This window comes from Callorhinus ursinus, unplaced genomic scaffold, assembly GCF_003265705.2.
Source record: "Callorhinus ursinus isolate GAN/ISIS: 27379988/994484 unplaced genomic scaffold, GSC_fseal_2.0 scaffold18, whole genome shotgun sequence".
Taxonomy (NCBI): Eukaryota; Metazoa; Chordata; class Mammalia; order Carnivora; family Otariidae; genus Callorhinus; species Callorhinus ursinus.
This window is the reverse complement of record NW_027397080.1, coordinates 31,360,447-31,381,301: the sequence shown is the minus strand read 5'-3', so window position 1 is coordinate 31,381,301 and position 20,855 is coordinate 31,360,447. Positions and strand designations below refer to the sequence as shown.

The 20,855-nt window shown below is 47.8% G+C and overlaps 1 protein-coding gene across 6 annotated transcripts; it reads left to right on the top strand.

The window, feature by feature from the left end:
• Positions 1-227: 227 nt before the first annotated feature.
• On the top strand, positions 228-16,848 carry PARK7 (Parkinsonism associated deglycase). 6 transcript variants are annotated; one of them, XM_025856446.2, is made up of 7 exons: positions 228-361; positions 1,294-1,410; positions 3,136-3,237; positions 5,168-5,227; positions 6,057-6,126; positions 9,533-9,619; positions 16,086-16,848. In XM_025856446.2, exons 2-7 carry the CDS (start codon positions 1,321-1,323, stop codon positions 16,244-16,246), a joined length of 570 nt encoding a protein of 189 aa, XP_025712231.1. In that variant the 5' UTR covers positions 228-361; positions 1,294-1,320; the 3' UTR covers positions 16,247-16,848. The 6 variants fall into 6 exon arrangements, with proteins under 6 accessions (XP_025712231.1, XP_025712227.1, XP_025712230.1 ...); XM_025856442.2 differs by having other exon boundaries at positions 237-357; XM_025856445.2 differs by having other exon boundaries at positions 238-357; positions 1,298-1,410.
• Positions 16,849-20,855: the final 4,007 nt, after the last annotated feature.

Sequence of the window (20,855 nt, the reverse complement as noted above, 5' to 3'; positions counted from 1 at the left end):
GCGGCACCAGTCTGCGCAGAGCCGTGCAGGAGGAGGTGGAGCCTGGGCGGCGTGCGTCTGCGCAGTACTTGGGGGACGGGCCGAATGAGAAGCCGGGCGGCGTGCGTCTGCGCAGTGCAGGGCCGGGGGCGAGGGGGAGAACATGGAGGGGTCTGCGCGGCGGGCGTCTGCGTAGTACCGAGGGGGCGGGGCAGAACGAGAAGCCGAGCGGCGTGCGTCTGCGCAGTGCGCTTCTGAGGGCCCGAGCTCGGGCGACGTGTGTGCGTGCGTGCGTGCTCGCGTGCGTCCCCGTTTAGTCCGGTGGTTCGGTCGTCCCCGGCGCGGAATTGCTGCCGAAGGGGCCGAGGTTCCTTGTCTGTGGGTACAGAGTCGAGGTTCGGGTCGGGGTATGGGGAGCGCTGCGGCCGGCGAGGGGGCCACGGGCAGCCCGGCGCGAGCCTCGGAAGGGGGCGCGGGAGGACGGGGTCCCGCTGCGGCTGCGGGGTGTGCGGCCTTCCGGCAGGAACAAACGGAACGGCCTCGTGTTCTCCGGGGTTGTGTGCATGGCATCCCACCAGTTTGCAACTGCTCAGTGCTGTGTTTGCTGAAGTGGTTTCATTAGTGTATGTTTTGCATGGACAGCAAACTCCACAAAAAGAACAGGCTAAAAACTGTCCGGACCCCCTCTTGGCAGCGGTCCTCTACAAGGAGACAGCGAAGTGTAAAGAGCGGGTCCAGTTGGGTTGGGTTTAGTGGGGGAATTCCCATCTTTCTACATCATTAAAAAAAAATGTGAAATATTTAGCACTGTTAACTTTCCAGACTTTTTAGTGCAGTTATTGGAACTTAGAAAATCCCCTCCAAAAATTTCACCGGCTCATTGCTGAAGACTGTGTCTGTAGCTTTTTGCCCATGAAATTAAGTTTAGTCGTTTCTCTGAAATAGTATTTCCAAAATAAGACTCTCTGCCCGCATTTTGTGAAATGCAAGACCCATGTATTTGTGTTTTAGAAAATTTTGGTTGCAATAAGTTATTGTATATTGGGTTTATTTAAAAAACAAACATGGTAAAAGAAAATCCAAACAGTGCTAACACGTGTTAGCAACTTACTGTGTTTGCATCTCAAAATACAGCAGTTGAATGTGTAAACCAGTATTACCCTAAAGTGCTTTTTTCACATTCTGTTTATCAGGACGTTTTCTGTAGGAGGCACTTAGTTACTTTGCTTAAAAATGTTCCTAAACTTGAAGTTTTGGGCTATTTTAAGGTTGCAATGCAAAGTTTTTAGAAATTCTTCTTCTTCTTTTTTTAAGTAAGTCTTTAAAAAATACAACATAAAAATGGCTTCGAAAAGAGCTCTGGTCATCCTGGCCAAAGGAGCAGAGGAGATGGAGACAGTCATCCCCGTAGATGTCATGAGGCGAGCTGGAGTAAGTTCCCCAACGTTTTCTAGCCCTCCCCTTTTTCAGACATTGTTGGGTTTTGAAGTCATTTTTTTTTTTTAAGATTTTATTTATTTATTTGACAGAGAGACAGCGAGAGCGGGAACACAAGCAGGGGGAGTGGGAGAGGGAGAAGCATGCTTCCCGTGGAGCAGGGAGCCCGATGCGGGGCTCGATCCCAGGACCCTGGGATCATGCCCTGAGCCGAAGGCAGATGCTTAACGACTGAACCACCCAGGTGCCATGGGTTTTGAAGTCATTCTCAGTAAAATAATATTCAGTGTACTTTATAAAATATTTCAAACACACAAAAACAGTATATAATAATTACCTGTTTATTCATTGTCCACATTTAATACTTGTTAACATTTTGCCATATTTCTTGTAGACCCACTTCTTGAGGAACAGGTGCCTTAAAGAAATAAAGCATTGCAGAGCGCTCTTTGTAAATTTCCCCTGTACTATTCCCCTTCTGGCCCCAGCTCATTGATGTGTATCCATCCCATGCATGTCTTCAAAATAGCATTAGACTGCAGTTGCATTTTGCATGTGTCTCTCTCTTTCTATATATATCTGTAGTGAACACTTAAATAGCGTTTACTGATGTTAGAGGTGTTATTCTAAGCATTTACACAAACTTGCTTGAATCCTATAACAATCCTATGAGTTATTGCCGTCCTCATTGTACAGTTGAAGAAACTGAGGCACAGAGACACTAGCTAAGGTTGTAGACTTAGTAAGGAAAAGAGCCAGTACTTTAGCCTTGGCAGTCTGACCCCAAAGTCTGTTCACCCTTCATTTCTCTGGTTCTCGTGAATGAAGACACATCTAGATCCGGTTTGTTTGTTTAAAATTGCTGCTTATTAGGGGCGCCTGGGTGGCTCAGTTGGTTAAGCGACCGCCTTCGGCTCAGGTCATGACCCCAGGGTCCTGGGATCGAGCCCCGCATCGGGCTCCCTGCTCGGCGGGAAGCCTGCTTCTCCCTCTCCCACTCCCCCTGCTTGTGTTCCCTCTCTCGCTGTGTCTCTCTCTGTCAATTAAATAAATAAAATCTTTAAAAAAAATTGCTGCTTATTATTATGTGAATATGCTGCAGAATATCCATTCTTCTGTTCCGCTGTTTCAGGACATTATAATACTCTAATATTCTTGTACAGGTTTCCTTATGCAAACGCGTGGAAGTTTTTCCTGATTTTATGCCTGAAAGTGGAATTGCTTGGCCAAAGGACAGCATGACCAGATTTTGGCAAATGGCTCCCCAAAGTACCAGTGTGGTCCCACCAGCAGTATAGGAAAATTCCCATTTTCCCAGTACCAGCTCTTGGTTTTATTAACTTTGTAAATTTTTGCAAGCTAAAGTAGTATTTCATTGTTTTAACTTGTCTTTCTATCTTAAGGAAATGCCATGAGATTTAAATAGTGACAATAACTTTGCAAGATGGATTATTAACAGGATGAGCGCCCAAAGCAGGACATTTGTGGGAAAAGGGACACTAACCAGGCAGGGTACCAGGACAGCATCTATAAATCAGGACTGTCCCAGGCAAACTGGGACAGACCTAGTTATTAATTATATTTAGCTAACTTACTAGCTTAAAGTCAGCATGGTTTCGTTGCGGTATTTCCTGCCAAGTTATTTTAAAACAGCAGCTGTGAAAATGTTACTCTAAATTTATGTTTCAGTGTTAAATGCGATGACATCTTTCTCTTTAGATTAAAGTCACCATTGCGGGTCTGGCTGGGAAAGACCCAGTACAGTGTAGCCGAGACGTCGTCATTTGTCCTGATGCCAGTCTGGAAGACGCAAAAAAAGAGGTTTGTTCTTCAGACCTGGAATTATTCTTTCCTATGACTTCTTTATCAGGTTCTTCAAATGTCCTTTGATTACATCTCGGGCTGTTAGCACAGACTTATTTTAAGAAAGTTACTTTGCTTGGATGTCTTCCCCGCTATAATAAGCCCTGGGAAGTCGAGGACTCTGCCGTTTTCCACTCTGTATCCATGGAAACTGGCAGTTCCCTGCTGCCTGTCCTCGGTGGGTGGGGCACTCTCATCAGTGTTCCTCTGGCCTCGAAGGCCACTTTGCCTCCTGTTACACCTTCATCACCTGATACAAGGAATCAACTGCCACATTTCCTGTTCGTTTCTTATTCTTCATTTGAAAGCTGCTTTTTGCCTTTCCGTTTTCAGTGACACAGACCTAGTTGTGTGATTCATTTTATGTGGAACAGCTCATAATTGATTAATGGTGGGATTAAGGGAGGAGTAAGAATTCTAGTTAAATTGTGCCACTTTTTCTTGACAATCACCTTTGATGGCACCTAACACTTGGGAATCTGTCAAGAGCTGAGGTCCCTTTCCTCAGAAGTAAGCCCACCCAAACAGGCATAGGTGCTTTTGCCTACCCTTCCATGTAGTTCACTGCTTAATGGCCAGTGTGATAGGGCTGTGGGCCATATGCTCTTGGAGCATCAGTGGGGCAGGAAAATGAGCAGAGGCAGCTTGTGGACGGCCATTTGTCCCCTGCCAAGGAGCCCAGAGCGTGATTCCCATGCTTGGCTGTCCTCACACAGAGAACAGTTGATTCCTATCTGATAAGCTCACGCATTTCAGTGCCAGATTGTGGAGTATAAGAGTATTGGTATTTACATAGAGATTGTTGAAATGTTCTAAATAGCATATTCACAGTGGCTGAGTAGAGGTAAATAGTCCCTCTTCTCTGTTCTGTTTCATTTTGTGGTGTCTGGGTATTTTAGAACAGTGGTCGCCTTTTGTGTCTCTTCAGATTCTAAAAGGAGTGAAAGAAATTCTGTACTACACACACTTTCTGTTTAGTCTGTAGTTTTGCTTGGTTTTAAAACAACAGTAGAATGTTCATTGTCTTTAAGAGTAATTCTAAGCAGTATGTGTTGCCCTATGTACTAAGTTGTCACTTTGTGATCTGCTAAGTGACTAAAAAAAAAAAATCTTTTTTCACATCTTAAAGTATTGTTAAACCAATTTCCATTTCATAATTTCAGCAAGTTTGGACTCAGTAGGTTTCTGGGATGTTGGGTGTTTGGGACACTAAAATACTGCCATTGTTTTTCTCCCCTAAGTTCTACTTTTCATAGAGGTAAAAACTTTTTTCTGTGCCTTTCACTTAAAGTTTTTCTTTTAATTATTTTTATGACTGTGTACATTCTTGTTGAAAAAATACCTCCTGTGCAGTGTAGACCAAGGCCAAATGTGGAATGTCCCTTTCTCATCTCCTCGCCACCATCCCATACCACACTCCAGAAGCAGCCGGGCTGCCTCTTGTGTCCGTGAGAACCTGCAGACCATCCATGTGTGTCACGTGTGTTGGGGACATATACACACAACTACATACCTTTTTAAAAAAATTTTTTTAAGTAAGCTCTGCACCCAACATGGGGCCTCAACTCATAGCCCCTGAGATCGAGAGTCACATGCTCCAGTGACTGAGCCAGCCAGACGCCCTCCCCTTTTTTTTTTTTTAAGAATGAGATCATGCTACACCTGTAATTCTGCAACATGGATGTCCTTTCGTGTTACTATATTCACATTTTTTGCTAGTTAAAACAACATTGCATCATAGAGATATACGTTCCTTTATTTAACTGCTCTTCTGTGAACAGTTTTTTTGCTCTGACCCACATTTAAAATAGGAAAGTGTTGTTGGACTATCACTGTAGCGCACATTTCCGATAAAATGTCTTTACCTTTTTTTCCTTCTTAACTACAGGGACCTTATGATGTAGTGGTTCTGCCGGGAGGCAATCTGGGTGCGCAGAATTTATCTGAGGTAAAAACCGTATAGAGGAAGTATTTCAGCATCTGCCTGTGTTCTGTTGGTTTTGTTACTAAAATATTTTAGGAAGGAGGCTGGGAATAAACTAGGACCAGGTGAAATGAACAAAATGGTGTTCTGGCTTAATTAAGAAAAACATCTCTAGTGACATTTACCACGTGAGTAAGTGGCATTGGTGGAACAATTACTTGGGAACAGATTCTGTGTCTGCAGTCTGCAGGAGAAGAATGAATCTAATTTTGCGTTTTTTGAAGGTTTAAGTGTAAAAAGCTAGGAGACCGTGGGGCTGGGGGCCGGGAGCTGCCACTGGGGGTGAAAAATGGCATCAGAAGAGGCCACTGCTTCTTCACTGAAGTCCTCTGTGAGGAGTCAGCCTATAGGAATAGCGGGAGAGGAGGGAGGGGCACGGCAGACAGAAGCTTACAAAGCAGGTCGAATCTGACGTGTGGGACTCTGCTGGACCATGTTCCTTACTCTGCCATCTGAAAACACCCAAAACACCACATACCCTTCCTTCCTCCTCCTTTCTCCCAGAAGCACAAAATGGCAAGGGTCAATTTACCCAAGGGCAGTTGCTTTTCTCATCTCATCTTTAAACATCTTTAAAAAAAGGATGCCTTTCTCTTAAAATAAATGCTTTGGTTAGGTCTAACAATGTAGAAACAGTATGAATTTGAGAATTTTTCTAATTATGATTTAGAAATGTTGTTATAAAACAGAATCTGTTTTCAGTTTAACTGCAAGATCTTTACCCAGAGTTTCCAGCTGATGATTGACCTTGTGCTTTATGATAACTTGATGTGTTTGGGCTTTCTTTGAATAGTCTGCTGCTGTGAAGGAGATCCTGAAAGAACAAGAAAAAAGGAAGGGCCTCATAGCTGCCATCTGTGCAGGTAATGTGCAGACCCATCCTGTGTTAAAATGTGTTCTTGGGTTTTCTTCAAAAATTAGAAGATTTTGTTCCAGATACTTCTTTCCCTTCACAAAGCATGAAGGGCATCCATATTGGCATATTTAGTTTGGGTGGCATGAAGTTGGTGTCATTTCAGAAATGAGTACAGTTGTTCTATTTTCTGCCTCTCTGTGCTTTTGGTCTATGTTCTGTGAAACTTAATGGTTTCCGTGTTTGGTTGACCTCTGAGGAAAATAACGCCCTCTGGAATTCAGTAAACAGCTTGTTAAAGCAAATCTCTGTGCCAGAAAGTGTATCTGCCAGCACCCAGTCAGCAAGAATCGGTCAGACATAAACATAACAGCTCTGTCCTGTGCTTGCCCTACGGATTCAGAGGCCTCGGGGTGCTTTCTGCCTGACCCTCAGTGTTAAAATTGAGCTCTTAGGCACTGTGTTATCTGTCACGTAATTTAGAGGAAGGTCGTTGGTACTTCATAGATGTCCCCACATCTTGGAAACTTGATATTTTGTTTTCTGATACCATTGTAAAATCCTGTCTTCATTCTCCAGTGTCATGATATTCTGCCATCTTGCATTTTTTCCATAGTATGAATTTGGCCAGTGCCTTCTTTGTTATTGGTCTTTATGAAATCTTTGTCAAAAGAACAAATAAATAAATGAGTAGACGGATGGTTAGGTAAAATGACATGATGTTTTGTTCAGTACGATGGATTTGTTAAAGAAGTTATAAGCCAGGGATCCTGGGGACTTTGCATAATTACAGCAGAGATTCTCGAGAGTTCTCTCAAGGGGGTCATAAGGTGAAAGCAGATACTAAGACATTATTTGTCCTTTTCCTTCGCATTCTCACAGGAGTGACACGCCATCGTTTGGGCGTGACACGTATGCTCAAGTATTGTTGTGTTGTAAAAATTTCCCAGTTTTAATTTCTAACACAGCAGTTACTGATTGATGCAACCCACCTAAAAGCTCAGGGGTCCAAAGACCTGGATGTGTGAGGACCTCACAGGTGGCCACCCTGGTGGGCCCTCTCCTCAGGTTCCAGTCAGCACTAGCCTCTTGACCTGCCCTCTGAGCACAGGGCTTTCTCCTTGCTGAAGAATACTGCAGTCACTGCGGCCACAGCCTCATTCTTAGGTTCTCTAACCAAAGGAAGAAAGGAAGGGTTTGGGGTGGATTGTTCCCTTAAGACTCTGCTGAAAGTAAAAACCACGTTGTCAGTTTGTCCTTCTGTGTCACTAAGGTGGCAGAATTATTAGCCACATCTGGTTCACTGTTTCGAGCTCAGGCAGCTTGAATGCCATGCTAAGGAGCTCAGACCTTGTAATCACTTAAATCGGTGTTGGCCATAAACAGCACTCTTGCCTTTGTTTGTATTGTTGAACATCCTGTACTGCTCCTCTGGGTACGGCCAAAAATAGGAAGTCTAATGAAAAATAAGATGCTGCTTAGGTGTTGCAGTTAGGAACTGGGAACTGCGTACTAGACTGAAAGACTGTTTGCTTAGCCCCTGGTATTGAGGGGTAGTATGGAGTCACTGAGACAGAAACTGGAAGGGAGACTATCTTGATAAGAAAATAAAATGACATTCACTCTGGGTGGGAGAGGAAAAGGAGCCTGGAGGCAAAGTGTCCAGGAGTTGTCAGATGCCTGGCTCTGAGTACCAGCTCGGGGACATGCTTGTAGGGCGGGGTGGATGACTGTGATGTTCTCTCTGCACATCACCACACGGTGGCGCTGTTGGCTTCCGTGTCGTGGCGGCCCAAGGGACTCCCGCCTGCGGTGCCCTCTGCTCTCAGCTCGCTGGGTCCCTGCTGCAGACTCAGCAACATTTTCATCTGCCAGAATTTCAAGTAATGGCAGGTAAATATCTCTTCTCGAATTCTCCAAATAGGATTCTTAAACCCCAGAAAGCAGTAATTAGGGGCTTACCATGATGAGTAAGGCATCGTGGAATTCCTACATTCAGCCGAAACAAATTTATTAACGTTACTGTAGGCAGCAATTTTATCAGCTCAAGGGAGCAGCCTAAAAATTCCTAACTGACTGTACGATCACCTCTTGAGGTTTGCTTTCAACTACAAAATCATGTAGGGAATTATTTCTTATCTCTTAAAAATCTTAACAAAGTAAGAATTCAGGGTAATTGATGATTCCATTCAAATAAAAATTGAGTGGTAATTATTCAGACTTTACAGACTTAAAATTTGCCACTATACATGGCTGTCTGGTGTGTAGCATAAAAGTAAAGTGGTGAGAGACATCAAATCTATTTGAGGCTTTTGATTTAGGAGCTATAAATCGGGACTTGGCTTGATGTCAGGCGGAAGGCTTATGTAATTAAGTATTATTTGTTGATCTTCCTGTGAACAGCAGCTGTGATCTAGCTGGTAGGTATAGTCTATAACTCCCTTTTCCTTGGAACTGTTGATAAATGAAAGGTCAGTGAGAGCAGGTGTGTGCGTTGGCTGAAGCTAAAGCGCACAGGCTCTGTCCTCAGCTCTTAGCCATGGCCCCCCAACCCATTCTGAAGGTTACATTGCTGTTCCAAAGCATGTTTTTCTGGGTGTGGTGTGAGACTTGGAGAAAAAAAGTTAGAGTAACTACTTTTTTGAAGTTTTAAGGTAACAACAAAGTTATAAGATATTTTTTGTCTTAGTCCTTAGTTGAGGACCATTACATATGAAATATGCTTGTGATTATCAATGAAATTGACCATTTTCAGTGAATACATTTGGATAAAAGTCTCAAGTTAGCAACTGCATATTTTAGAGGATCAGAAACTGACATTTGTACATGGTCTTAAGTGATTTTTAATAAAGAAATATTAATGTCCTTATATCTCAGATTTCTGGGCATTTCGCAGGGCTGGACAATGTCCTGTTGATTGTACTAATCCTACCACCTGGGATATTTGGGTGGGTAGGTGGTAGAATGTGTGCTCATCTTTCATTTTCAAGTAGAAAAAATTAGTCTGTAAGGTAGTAGTCAAGTCCAGAAGTTGGGAGAGCACCAGCTGCCTTTCATGTGCTAAGAGGAAGGCGTTGGTGGTCTCCCCTCCTTGGACCCCTGGGACCCTTGCTTACCGTTCCTTGAGGCGGGGGGGGGGGGGGTCACTCTATGTTTATCTGGATGCTCCTTGGTGTGATTTGATTAGATGGGTATTGAAGTATTTTGAATTTGTACACTTTTGCCTGATGTGCTCAGCAGATGGTTTATTACAAACATACTTTACCTCTCGTATGAAAAAGTGTTTAATTTCAGAATCATAATTATATTTTAGGTAAGAGCCTCCTGGTTTTGAAGAATACTTCTGCTGTTGGAATTTTTAAACCATTGGTTTTTCTGTATCCATCCTTAAGTCTTTTTATTAATCTTCTTTTTAGGTCCTACGGCTCTTTTGGCTCATGAAATAGGTTTTGGAAGCAAAGTTACAACACACCCACTTGCTAAAGACAAAATGATGAATGGAAGTAAGTATATGCTTCTATTTTAATGTACAGAAAGATCTTCTCAGAAAGCTGCTGTTTAGCATTGTTTCCCACCCAGGATAACCCTATGCAGAGAGACTCTGTGGGTTGAGGTGCAGGCTGTTCCCCGCTTTCTTCTCAAGTGTTCCAGCTAGAGAGAGGGCAGAGATGGGGAGCGAGCAGTGGGGCAGAGGTGGTGCATGCCTGTCTCTGTGTGCGCCCTGATGGGGGCTCAGGGGCTAAGCAAAGGCCAGCCGGGGACCCAGTTGTCCTAGATGGGAGTGATTATGAAATGCCAGGTTAACTAGGATATTTTACTAAACACTTTGCCAGTGGCCTGAGGGTAAACTTTAAACCTCGACAGCAATTTCAGAAAGTGTCCTTTTGCCCGCAGTCCAAAGTAAAGTGAATATTGCTCTCTTCCTGGGTGGCGGGTCTGTTTCCTTGGGTGACATGGTTTTGTTTTGGTTTGGTTTAGATTTATTTATTTGTTTTTAGAGCACGAGGGGAGGGAGGAGGGGCAGAAGAAGGGGAACAAGCAGACTCCCCGCTGGACAGGGAGCCCGATGCCAGGCTCGATCCCAGGACTCTGAGGTCATGACCTGAGCCAAAACCAAGAGTCAGTCACTCAGCCGACTGAGCCACCCACCTACTCCCTTAGGTGGCATGTTTCTTTTATAAATACCAGCTAGACAGCTAACTTTTACTAATTTATTTTTATAAAAACAATTTCTGTTTGTGGTATAGAGTGTAAACAGTACGAAAGGAGGGTGAAGTCAAAACATGGATAGGCCTTTTCGCACTTCCTCACCCCCTTTTTGCTTTTCGGAGGTGACTTCTGTTAGAAAGTTCCCTGAGTTTTCTCTGCACATACTCATTATCCTTTGTATTTAAATGTTTTTACTCAAATGAGATCTGTTAAATATATTGTTCTGCAGCTTGCTTTTTAAACCTAAGATTGTATCCTCTGGGCGGGGTGGGGGTCATCTATCAAGCGTATCTTTAAATAGAAGGCAATGTCTAATTCACAGCAAAGCCGTATAACCAAGCATCTGAATGTGCAGCTACGTACTGACTGATCCTTCCTCCTAAGAGCTACCACTTCTCAGCATGAGATTCAGAACACCAGCCAGGTGGTGTCTTTTGTCAGACAGGTGGCGTCTTCCTCTGCCGTCTGTCCCTGGAGTGCCTGTAACAGAGAGGCAGAGACCCAGGAGCTTGTAAAGAGAAAGAAAGCTCACACTAGTGTGGATAATGGCAAGAGCATCTGAAATTTCCAGTTAGAAGCCAGAAGTGGTTCGGTTGGCATTCAGCCAGCAAAGAGACGGAGTGGCTGGCTCTGGGTAAGACATCAACCAACCTAATTTCAGTGAACAAAAAGACAACACAGTAACATCAACAGCTGATTTGGGAACTGCTATGCCGGGGCTGCATCTTCTCCCCTGCCTCAGTCCTGCTAGAGGCTGATACTGAACTAAGACAGACAGGAGGGCAGGGTAGCATCGCTTATGCTGTCTTTACAGGCGAGTCGAGTTGTGCATTTTCACTGTATTTTTCCTTCTGAGTAACAGACCTTGCATTTTAGAGCAGTGTTAGGTGCACAACGAAAGGAAGCAGAGAGCGCAGAGTTCGCACACGTGCCCTGCCCAGGTGCGCGCACTGTCTTCTCATCTTCTTCTCCTGCACCTCAGCGGGACCTGTGTTACAGTCCATGAACCTGCCCTGACACGGCGTCGTCGCCCCAAATCCGCCGTTGATAATTAGGGTCGCTCTTGCTGTTGGACATTCTGAATATTTTTAAATTTGGTCCAAGGTAGTATTTTCTTGAAAACCTATAATTTTATTTTAGTTGCTGGAAAGATACTAAGTTGTCAATAAAACCATCTGTGTGAAAAAAAAAAATTTTTTTTTAAAGGCTCTGGCTACTGGGCATTTTTTAATGTAGGAATAGAATTTACTTGGGGCCCCTGGGTGGCTCAGTCGGTTAAGTACCTGCCTTCGGCTCAGGTCATGATCCCAGGGTCCAGGGATCGAGTTCCACATCGGCCTCCCTGGTCAACAGGGAGTCCGCTTCTCCCTCTCCCCCAGCCCCCTGCTTTTGCACACGCGTGCGCACTCTCTTTATATATATTTTTTTCTGTCAAATACATAAGTAAAATCTTTACATCTAAAATCTTAAAAAAAAGGAATAGAATTTACTTGGAGCTAATGGAGAGGTTTTGGAGAGTTGGAAAGATCGGAATCAGGTTTCCTTTAGTCATTACGACATATTGGGGGAAGGGTCGAGTAGTAGGCCACGTTCCTCCTTTATCTGAAGGTAGATCTGTTGTGTCTGTTCTTTTTGTAATGTCTCAAGAACACTGAGGTTGATTAGGAATAGAAGCAGATTAGATTGTTAACTCTCAGGGTTTATAAAGTACATTCACAAGCATCATCTCCCCGGAGCTTCCCAGGCCCTGGTGCCCAGCAAGGCAGGTACTGACTTCCCAAGTGAGGAAACCGGCTCCGGCTCGAGAGGCCAGGCGACTTGGCCAGAGTCAGGCTGGAACTCCGGCCCCACCTCTGTCTCAGGGAGGCTCCCACACACTGTTAAGTTACGAGGGATTGAGTTCAGCCAGTGAGTCCTACTGCGAGGAAAAAAATGCTTGAAACATCTGCCCCTTCAGAGTGCTCCGGGAGGCGGAGCTTGTCACCTCCTGGGTGGCTCGTCTGGTCCTCCGCATCCTCATCATGTACCTAGTAGATAAGCGTGAAATTTTTGCTCCGATAAGCAATCCGGTCAGAAGGACACAGTCTTCCTGTTTCTCAGTTTTTAAATGAAGAAACTGTGACTTTAATAGCCTTTTCAGTTCCTCCCTGCCCGTTGTGCTAGCAAGCATCTGGAGGCCCCGTCGAGTGGCTGAGCCGGGAGGAGCTGCGTCCCTGGGGCCAGGCGGTGTGGGTGTGGCTCCCGCTGTGGGCGGTCTCCTTCCCCCGCCAAGCCTCAGTTTCTCACCTGTCCTCTGAGGATACCGGTGGCCCCTGCTTCACAGGGCTGTTGACAGGCCCTGTGAGTTAGTATGTGTAATGCCCACAGAATGTTGCCTGGCACGAGCCCACGCGGGGGAAGGGAGAGCTGGTAAGTGCCCAGCTCTGGGCTGAGTGCTGGGAGCCGGGCCGTGAACAGGCTGCCCTCACCCGGCTGCCGTCTGTTGAAATGGCACCACCACTTGGCCCTGCTCTTCCACGGGACTGGACTCCCACAGCGGTCCTGGGAGGGTTGTGTCCTCCCCATTTTACAGAACAGTGAGGCTCAGAGCCATCAGGCAGCTACTTAATGTCAGCCCTGGGATTTGAACCCAGAGCAGCTGGGTTCAGCGGTCAGTGACTTTTACTTAAAGGGCCCGAGTAAATATTCTGGGCTTTCGGGGACTTCGGGTCTGGATGGCAACTACTTTGCTGTCGCAGAGCACTGACCAAGCAGGTGAGAGGTGTGCCAGTAAAAGCCACTCTTCGTTGCTGACCCCTCGGGTCCAGTTGCCTTTTCTCTGAAGAGACTTCTGGATTTGGGGTGCTTGCTTAAAGCTAAAAAGAAATTAATAATGCTTTATGCCAATTGGCTGTGGGGTGTAAATTTGCAGAGCTCCGAAATCCTAATCAGCGAAGCTGTGTGCGCCCTGCTCGCGGTCCCTGGGCATGCGCGTTGTCCTGGTCTGTCACTGCCACTAGGTGGAGGTAGTTGGTTAGTGTAGTCTTTTTGCTCTTCCTGGTTGCAATTGTGGAAAGAACTGTGGAACCTTGAAAGGTCTTTAACCAGTTTAAGCTGTGTTTGTCATATTTTGCCCACAAAGAGATTGTTCGGTGAGCCATTTAGAAATTGCCTCACACTGCTGCAGTCTGGGCAGTTCGTCTCTTAGCTCTGGAAGACTTGACCCAGCCAGTTTTTTCTGGTTTAGCGTCTAAAATTGCCTTGGCCCGGTTTAACCATCAGTAAATGGGTTAGATTATGAAAACCTTTCCCTTCAAACCAGACCCTCTTTTCTTCTATGGTAGGGTAACTAGGAAACTTGTGATGTGCTGTGTTCAGTTATTTTAGTGGGTGACTTGATTTCTAATGAGGATAGTAAAATATAAACTACTCTAGGTGTTCTTGATCACTTGGAAAGGACGTGAACATCAATGCGTGGTTTCGAAAGCTCGTGAATACAGCAGAAGCAGAGCGGTATCAATGTGGCGCCAGCACCCACTCCATTGCCCAGGACAGGCAGCTGGGAGTCATCCTCACCACCTCCCCGTGTTCAGTCCTGCATTTTCTCTCTTAAGAGGTTTCTCAGACCTTCATTTCTCCCCTGTCAACACTCTCTGCGCCCAGGTCACCATAAACTCCCACCAGGATGGCAAGTTCTTTTCTGTCTTCTCCTTTGGTTCCTTCCAGTCCAGTCTTTGTGCAGGTCTGACTCAGAGGGTGTGCCCACCAGGCCGAGGAGTACAGGGTCACCTTTAGGTGCTGGAGGAAGTTGGCAAAGCCTTCTCCTGGGGGCAGAACTGGATATGCTCTCATGTGCACTTTGGAAGGGTGACCTTTTCTGTGGTGCTGAGCAGCGAGTGGAGGGCAGGGCAGCGTGGACAGAGGGCTGGCAGGCGGAGAGCCTGTGTGAAGGGGCAGGTGCGGGGAGGAGAGAACAGGCGTGTTGTTTGCAGGTTCACCTGACACTTGGGGGCACCTCCATGGTACCGTTAGTGTTCTTGCCACAGGAGGCCGACGGAGGCCCAGTCTTTTAAAGAGCAGACAGTAAACGAGGAGACTTTTCCTATCGTGTCAGTGCTGGGAGGCGCTGGTGGAGCAACCCGAGGGGCCTGATCTGGGGAGGGATCACATACGAGGGGTGGTGGGAGGTGAGAAGAGCTTTGTGCGCAGTGGAAGCAGGGGGCTGGGGAGCGCCAGGTGGGAGCCCGGTGGGGACAGGTTGGGGAAAGTGGGGGGCCACGTTGTGGGGGCACTGCTGCTCCTGAGGAGTTCGGGCCTGGTCGGTCTGTGCACGGGCAGGGTTTGGTGACCATTTGTGCGGAGGGTGAGGCGTGAGGCCTTGGGGAGCTGATGCCGAGGAAGCCCAGCTTTATGGCTGTGATTTGCCCAGATGTCATATCATTCACTGAATTCGAATATAGGAGAGAAGCACATTCTTGTTTTATTGTATTTGTCTCCAAAAAGCCAATTGGGGAACACAGAAGGAAAGGGGTGCCCAAGAAATGAATGTGGTTTCTCCCTCTCCCCCTCCCTGTGTGTCCTGTGTAATTTCTGCTTGTTTGTTTTTGAGACAACAGACTGTGTGTGTGTGTGAGAGAGAGAGAGAGAGAGAGAGAGATACAGGCAGGCTGACAGGTAGTCTGTGTGACATGGAATCTGTGATAGGCGGTCTGTGACAGGTAGTCTGTATGACAGGCGGTCTGTGACGGAGTCTGCGTGATAGGTGGTCTGTGACAGGGACTCTGTGTGACAGGGAGTCTGTGTGACAGGCGGTCTGTGACGGAGTCTGTGTGACAGGAGTCTGTGTGATAGAAGTCTGTGTGACGGGTAGTCTGTGAGGGAGTCTGTGTGATAGGTGGTCTGTGACAGGGACTCTGCGTGACAGGGAGTCTGTGTGACAGGAGTCTGTGTGATAGAAGTCTGTGTGACGGGTAGTCTGTGAGGGAGTCTGTGTGACAGGCGGTCTGTGACACGGAGTCTGTATGATAGAAAGTTTGCATGGCAGGCAGTCTCTGACATGGAGTCTGCGTGACAGGCAGTCTGTAGAGAAGGGGAAGGGAAGGTCGGCCTCTCAGGAGAGAATAACTGGTTTTCAGGAAAGATGAAGGGGCCCTCGGGAGAACAGATGGGAGGTGTGATCGTTTGTGACAGTCTGGGTGTGGTGTGCACCTGTGGTCTCCTCTCCCGGGACACGAGTCCGTCCTCCCCGGTTGATGGACCCCCGAGGGCACACGGTAGCCGAGGAGGACCTGTCTTCAGGCAGGAGAGGGGGCTTCAAAGAAAGCCTCTCCTAGCATTGGCTGTTTTGCAGATGTCTTCAGCTCAAAATAATCGCCCTAGCGAGGCGGCACGTTTTGGGGGGCACGTTCTGCTTTACCCGTCCATGTGTCAGTGTACGGGCGGCCCCTTGAGCCCTCGTGGATGACAGAACTGTGAATGGCCGGCCTGCCTTCCCACTCAGCCTCACACGGAGGAGGTCTTTCGCAGGTGCCTTTACCCCGCGTGTATTGATGTGTGTCACGTCAGCAGCTGGGCGTCCTCGCCCCCCCCGGCTGCCCGCGCTGTGCCTCCCGGTGGTTTCCCGGTGGCCGGCCACAGTGTGGTGGTTTTGGGGTTTGGGTTTGTTTGAATCTGTGTGAGACCGATCCTCTGCTGTATCAGGGCATGGGGTTGCTGAGTGGTACTCGCTGTTGTCCGGCAGAGCCCATTGGGATGTAACCCTTTCTCGTTCCGACTTTGAAGGTCATTACAGCTACTCCGAGAACCGTGTGGAGAGAGACGGCCTGATCCTCACGAGCCGCGGGCCTGGAACCAGCTTTGAGTTCGCTCTCGCGATCGTCGAGGCGCTGAACGGCAAGGACGCGGCTGACCAAGTGAAGGCCCCGCTCGTTCTTAAAGATTAGAGCGGACAGCTTTGATCAGAAGTAGAGAAACAGGCCGTTTGTAATCATTCTCACCACGTTCGCTTGAAGCAAAACGTGCGGTTCCCGTGCAGAGTTTCCCTGCCTGTGCCCAGGTCCCCACGGTCCTGAACCTTGATGGCAGAGCAAATGGCATTTAGCAAACTACCAATTGTTACTTTGTTTATCGCTGGTTTCCCCTTGTTGGTATGTGTGAAACCAAATTCATGATCAGCCTCACTTGCATCTGTTAACTGTTGATAGAGCTACTGAGATAGACTAGCAGTGAACACATTAGACACAGCAAGGAGGAAAAGCGTAAAGGCAGAGATTTAAGAAGCTTGTGATTTTCTCTCATTTGAATAATGTGCTGTTAAAAATACCAATGAAGGGGCTCCTGGGTGGCTCAGTGGGTTAAGCACCTGCCTTCGGCTCAGGTCATGATCCCGGGGTCCTGGGATCGAGCCCCTGCATCGGGCTCCCTGCTCTACCAGAAGCCTGCTTCTCCCTCTCCCACTCCCCCTGCTTGTGTTCCCTCTGTCGCTGTCTCTCTGTCAATTAAATAAATAAATAAAATCTTTAAAAAAAAATAAAATACCAGTGAAGTTGCCTGTCATAGTGAATTTTTGTAGACCAGTTCCTTTTCCCATTGCAGAAAGGGTCCTCAGATGGAAGGGAAAACCTTTCGAGGCTGGCCCAGCCTCTGTTTTCCCTTCTCTGGGTAACAGACCCTAGGGGCTGCCGCGCATGCAGCCCGAGCCCACCAGCCAGAGCCCCACTCTGTCCCTGCCCACGTGACCTGGGTGAGACCTGCTAGTGCATGTAACTCCATCCTGGGGCCTCTGCTGTGCCTGCTGGGGGCGTTCTGTCTGCTGAGTGGCTGAGAGGACCGGCAGGGAGCCTGGAGCCACTGGCCGCCAACCTGTCACTGAGGAGACCCCGCCCAAGAACGGTACTTGACCTGGGATCCAGCTGGACCTGAGCAAGAATGACCCCTGGTTGTTCACAGAAACCAGGAGAGTCCCTGGGCCGTTTTATCTCCTGACGAGTGACTGCTACATCTCCAAAGGGGTGGAGTAGGGTTAAGGCTTCAGAACACGGAGCTGAGCTACTAAGTAAAACTCTCAGCTAAACAACCTCATCGCATGTTATCTTTGCTTCCTTTCTCCTGTTTCTTTTCCCCCTTCCCTCCTCTGGCAAACAACAAATGTCAGCAAACTTTGTGGAAAGGCCAGCTGGTAACTATTTTAAACGTGGGCCATCAAGTCTCTGTCATAACTACTCGACGGGCCTTGTAGCACCAAAGCAGCAGACAAGACACACGTTAGGCAATAATCATGGTTGTGTTCCAACAAAATTTACAAAACCAGGCAGCTGTGGGGATTTGGCCCTCAGGCTGCGCTTTGCTGACCCCTGGACTGGGAAGCAAGGCAGATAATTTTTTTTAAAATGCAGACATATAACCAGATTTTGATAAACTATGAAGCTATAAAGAGACTGCTAAGGGAGAGAGACCAGGAGAGACTGTGTTCTGAGAGGCAAGTAGGGTGAGGAGGCAGTGATGGGGTCACTCTCTGCAGCTGGTCAGAGAAGGCCTCTCTGGAAAGGGACCTCGGAAACTGGGGACTTGGGTGTGAATGAGGCAGGTCTGGTAGCATTCCAGGAAGGAGAAGCCGGAAGTGCAAAGGGCCTGAGGCAGGAGCACGTGTAGAGTGTGGAGGGACAGCAAGGGGGCCAGTTGAGGGGAAACTCAGGGAGGTGAAGTTGGGGAGGCAGCCTGAGCCAAGGCTTGGAGCTTAGGGAACCATCGAGGAGGGACTGTCCTACTTGGCTCAAAGGCCCTGCTGAGAAAGGCCGCTGCAGGCCCTGGGGTGGGAAGCTTGAGGCATGGGCGGGGGGCACGGCAGTGGTGGGGTGCCTGTGCGTGGGTGGGAGAAGAGGCGTCTAGGGCACTTTGCCGCATCTCCCGACTCGAACACAAGGTCAAATGGAGCTTCTGTGTCTGGAGCTGGAGGAAGTGGTTGAGGGTGGGAGGGGCGGATGCAGAGATGAGATGGACAAATTTGAGGTGTCTATAAAATAGACTTTCGCTATGGAACACGAAACCAGAATGTCACAAATTACTGACCTGAGAACAGTGAGCATTTGTAAACTCTCCCAAGTTAACCAGGGTTTTTTACTAGCAGCCCCTAGCTCTGAATAAGCTCCCTGGAATTTTAGAGGGATCTACAGGAAGGGAACCAGCGAAGTAGATAATTTGAATTTTTGTGCCCTTGGGGCGACCAGAAAAGGTAGTTCCAGAATGGCTGACAGTGAAAGAGCATTTCTGAGAGGAACCTTTATCAGAGCTCAGGTGTTGTCGGGAAGGGTTTTTTCCTGACAGTGTTTGGGGCAGGGGCCGCAGGACAGCCTTATCTAAACCTAGGGCCCTTTCTGGCTAGGTCAAGAATGACTGGCTTTAGGCACATTGATAACAGGCAGGAGCCTCCACCCTCTCTCCAGCTGCAGCTTTTTTTGTGCTAAACGCACCTGCTGCCCTCCTTCTAGGGGGAGAGGGGGAGGCAAACAAAACCTGGGAACATTTGGAAAGTACCTGGAGTTGGAGTTTAGGGGTGCGGCCCTTCCGGGGACTGGATGACCCCTCCTTAGGCCCGGGGTAACCGAAGGTCAAAGTCAGAGGGATTTTGGCCCCCACTTTGTCCACTTAACCTTAGGGACACTAGCCACAGCTTCGGGAGCTCCCTCGGTCTGCCCAGGTCGCCCGGATGGTTATGGAGGAGAGTGGGTCCAGAAATCAAGCTCTAGCCCGGAGCTCGGTCCTCCCGAGAAAGGAGAACATGCCCTGGCGGGACACAGCCCAGCGCTGGGCAGGAGGCGGCCAGGCTCCATTCCTGGGGCCTGTCCAGGGAAGTGACGGCCAGACTGCTCTTCGGAAGGGGAAGTCAGTGACTGTCTTTCGGCGTGATTTAAGATATTAATGTGAAAGGCTCTGATTGGGCCCCCAGGGGCTGCATAGTAGGACAGCTTGTTGAGCACCCACTGTGTACTGAGCACTGAGCTAGGTGACATTTCTTTCACACTCTACACAAGAGGGATCATAGTGCATGTCACCCCATTCTGCCCCCCGTTCGGGCCCTGATTTCTGTCGTAGAGAAGACGTGTACAGAGAGATTCGCGTGCTGCCCCATTCAACCCGATCTTCAATGCTGGCAGCCTTACAACGTGGCTGGAGTTGCCATCCATTGCAAAAAGGAGAAAAACCTCGTCTCTTTAGAGGTTGAGAACTTGTCTGTCCCGTGCTATACGGGATTGCCAGAAGGATCGAAGGCCACAATAAAGGGGAAGTACCTTTTCCTAAACTGTGAAACATGAAATGTAAAGTAGTATTTTTAGTGTGGCCAAACTGTCTCATCTTAGAGTCTGGTTATATGTTCTCTATTCTAGGGTGTTTGTTCCCTAAGGAATGAGGAGAACATTAAATTTTCCTGCAGAATAATCTCAGCTTTTTTTTTTTTTAAGGAAATTCCCTATCTTTGCCCTTAGTTAGGGGACCTTCCTGAGTCACACCTGCCCGCAGAGTCATCAGCAGTGAGGTGTGCAGGAAGGGGCTATAGGAAATCCTGTTTGCACCTGGCTGGGACACATTGTGTTTGCTCCGAGAGTGCAGTCCTTCTGGACCTGGCCCTTGGCCCTGTCCCAGCTCTGGCCTGAGGCCCCAGGCCTGGGGGCTCCCATGGGGCCTGGAGGAAGGCTCCACCTGCTCACCATTTCCACCATCACTATCGTTTTCATCACCACCATCCTCTGCTTCCTGCAACCCGAAGGGGCTGTTCCAGCTTCCAGCTGCAATGATTGTCAAACCAGATGAGGTCTCCCCACCGGGCCTCATGGCTCTGCTGCTTGCTTTTGCTTTTTCAGTTCTGTGTGTGACCATGTCGTCTCTTTTTATTTTATTTTACTTTATTTTATTTTTAAGATTTTATTTATTTATTTGACAGAGACACAGCGAGAGAGGGAACACAAGCAGGGGGAGTGGGAGAGGGAGAAGCAGGCCTCCCGCGGAGGAGGGAGCCCGATGCGGGGCTCGATCCCAGGACCCCGGGACCATGACCTGAGCCAAAGGCAGATGCCCAACTGACTAAGCCACCCAGGCGCCCAAGGGCCTTCTCTTTTTAAAAAGTGTTCTGTTTTTGAGTGTAGCCTGCTCTTGGAAATTTTTACTTGGCTTAAAAATAACATGAGAGGGGCACCTGGCTGGCTCAGTCAGTGGAGCATGCGACTTTTGATCTTGGGGTCGTGAGTTTGAGCCCTATGTTGGGGGTAGAGATTACTTTAAAAAAAATACAGGGGCGCCTGGGTGGCTCAGTCGTTAAGCGTCTGCCTTCGGCTCAGGTCATGATCCCGGGGCCCTGGGATCGAGCCCTGTGTCAGGCTCCCCGCTCGGCAGGAAGCCTGCTTCTCCCTCTGCCTCTGCCCCTGCTTGTGTTCCCTCTCTCGCTGTCTCTCTGTCAAAATAAATAAATAAAATCTTTAAAAAATAGTAATAATAAAATAAAATACAAATAAAGTCTTTAAAAAAAACAAACATTCGAATGAAAAGTTCATTGTCTTA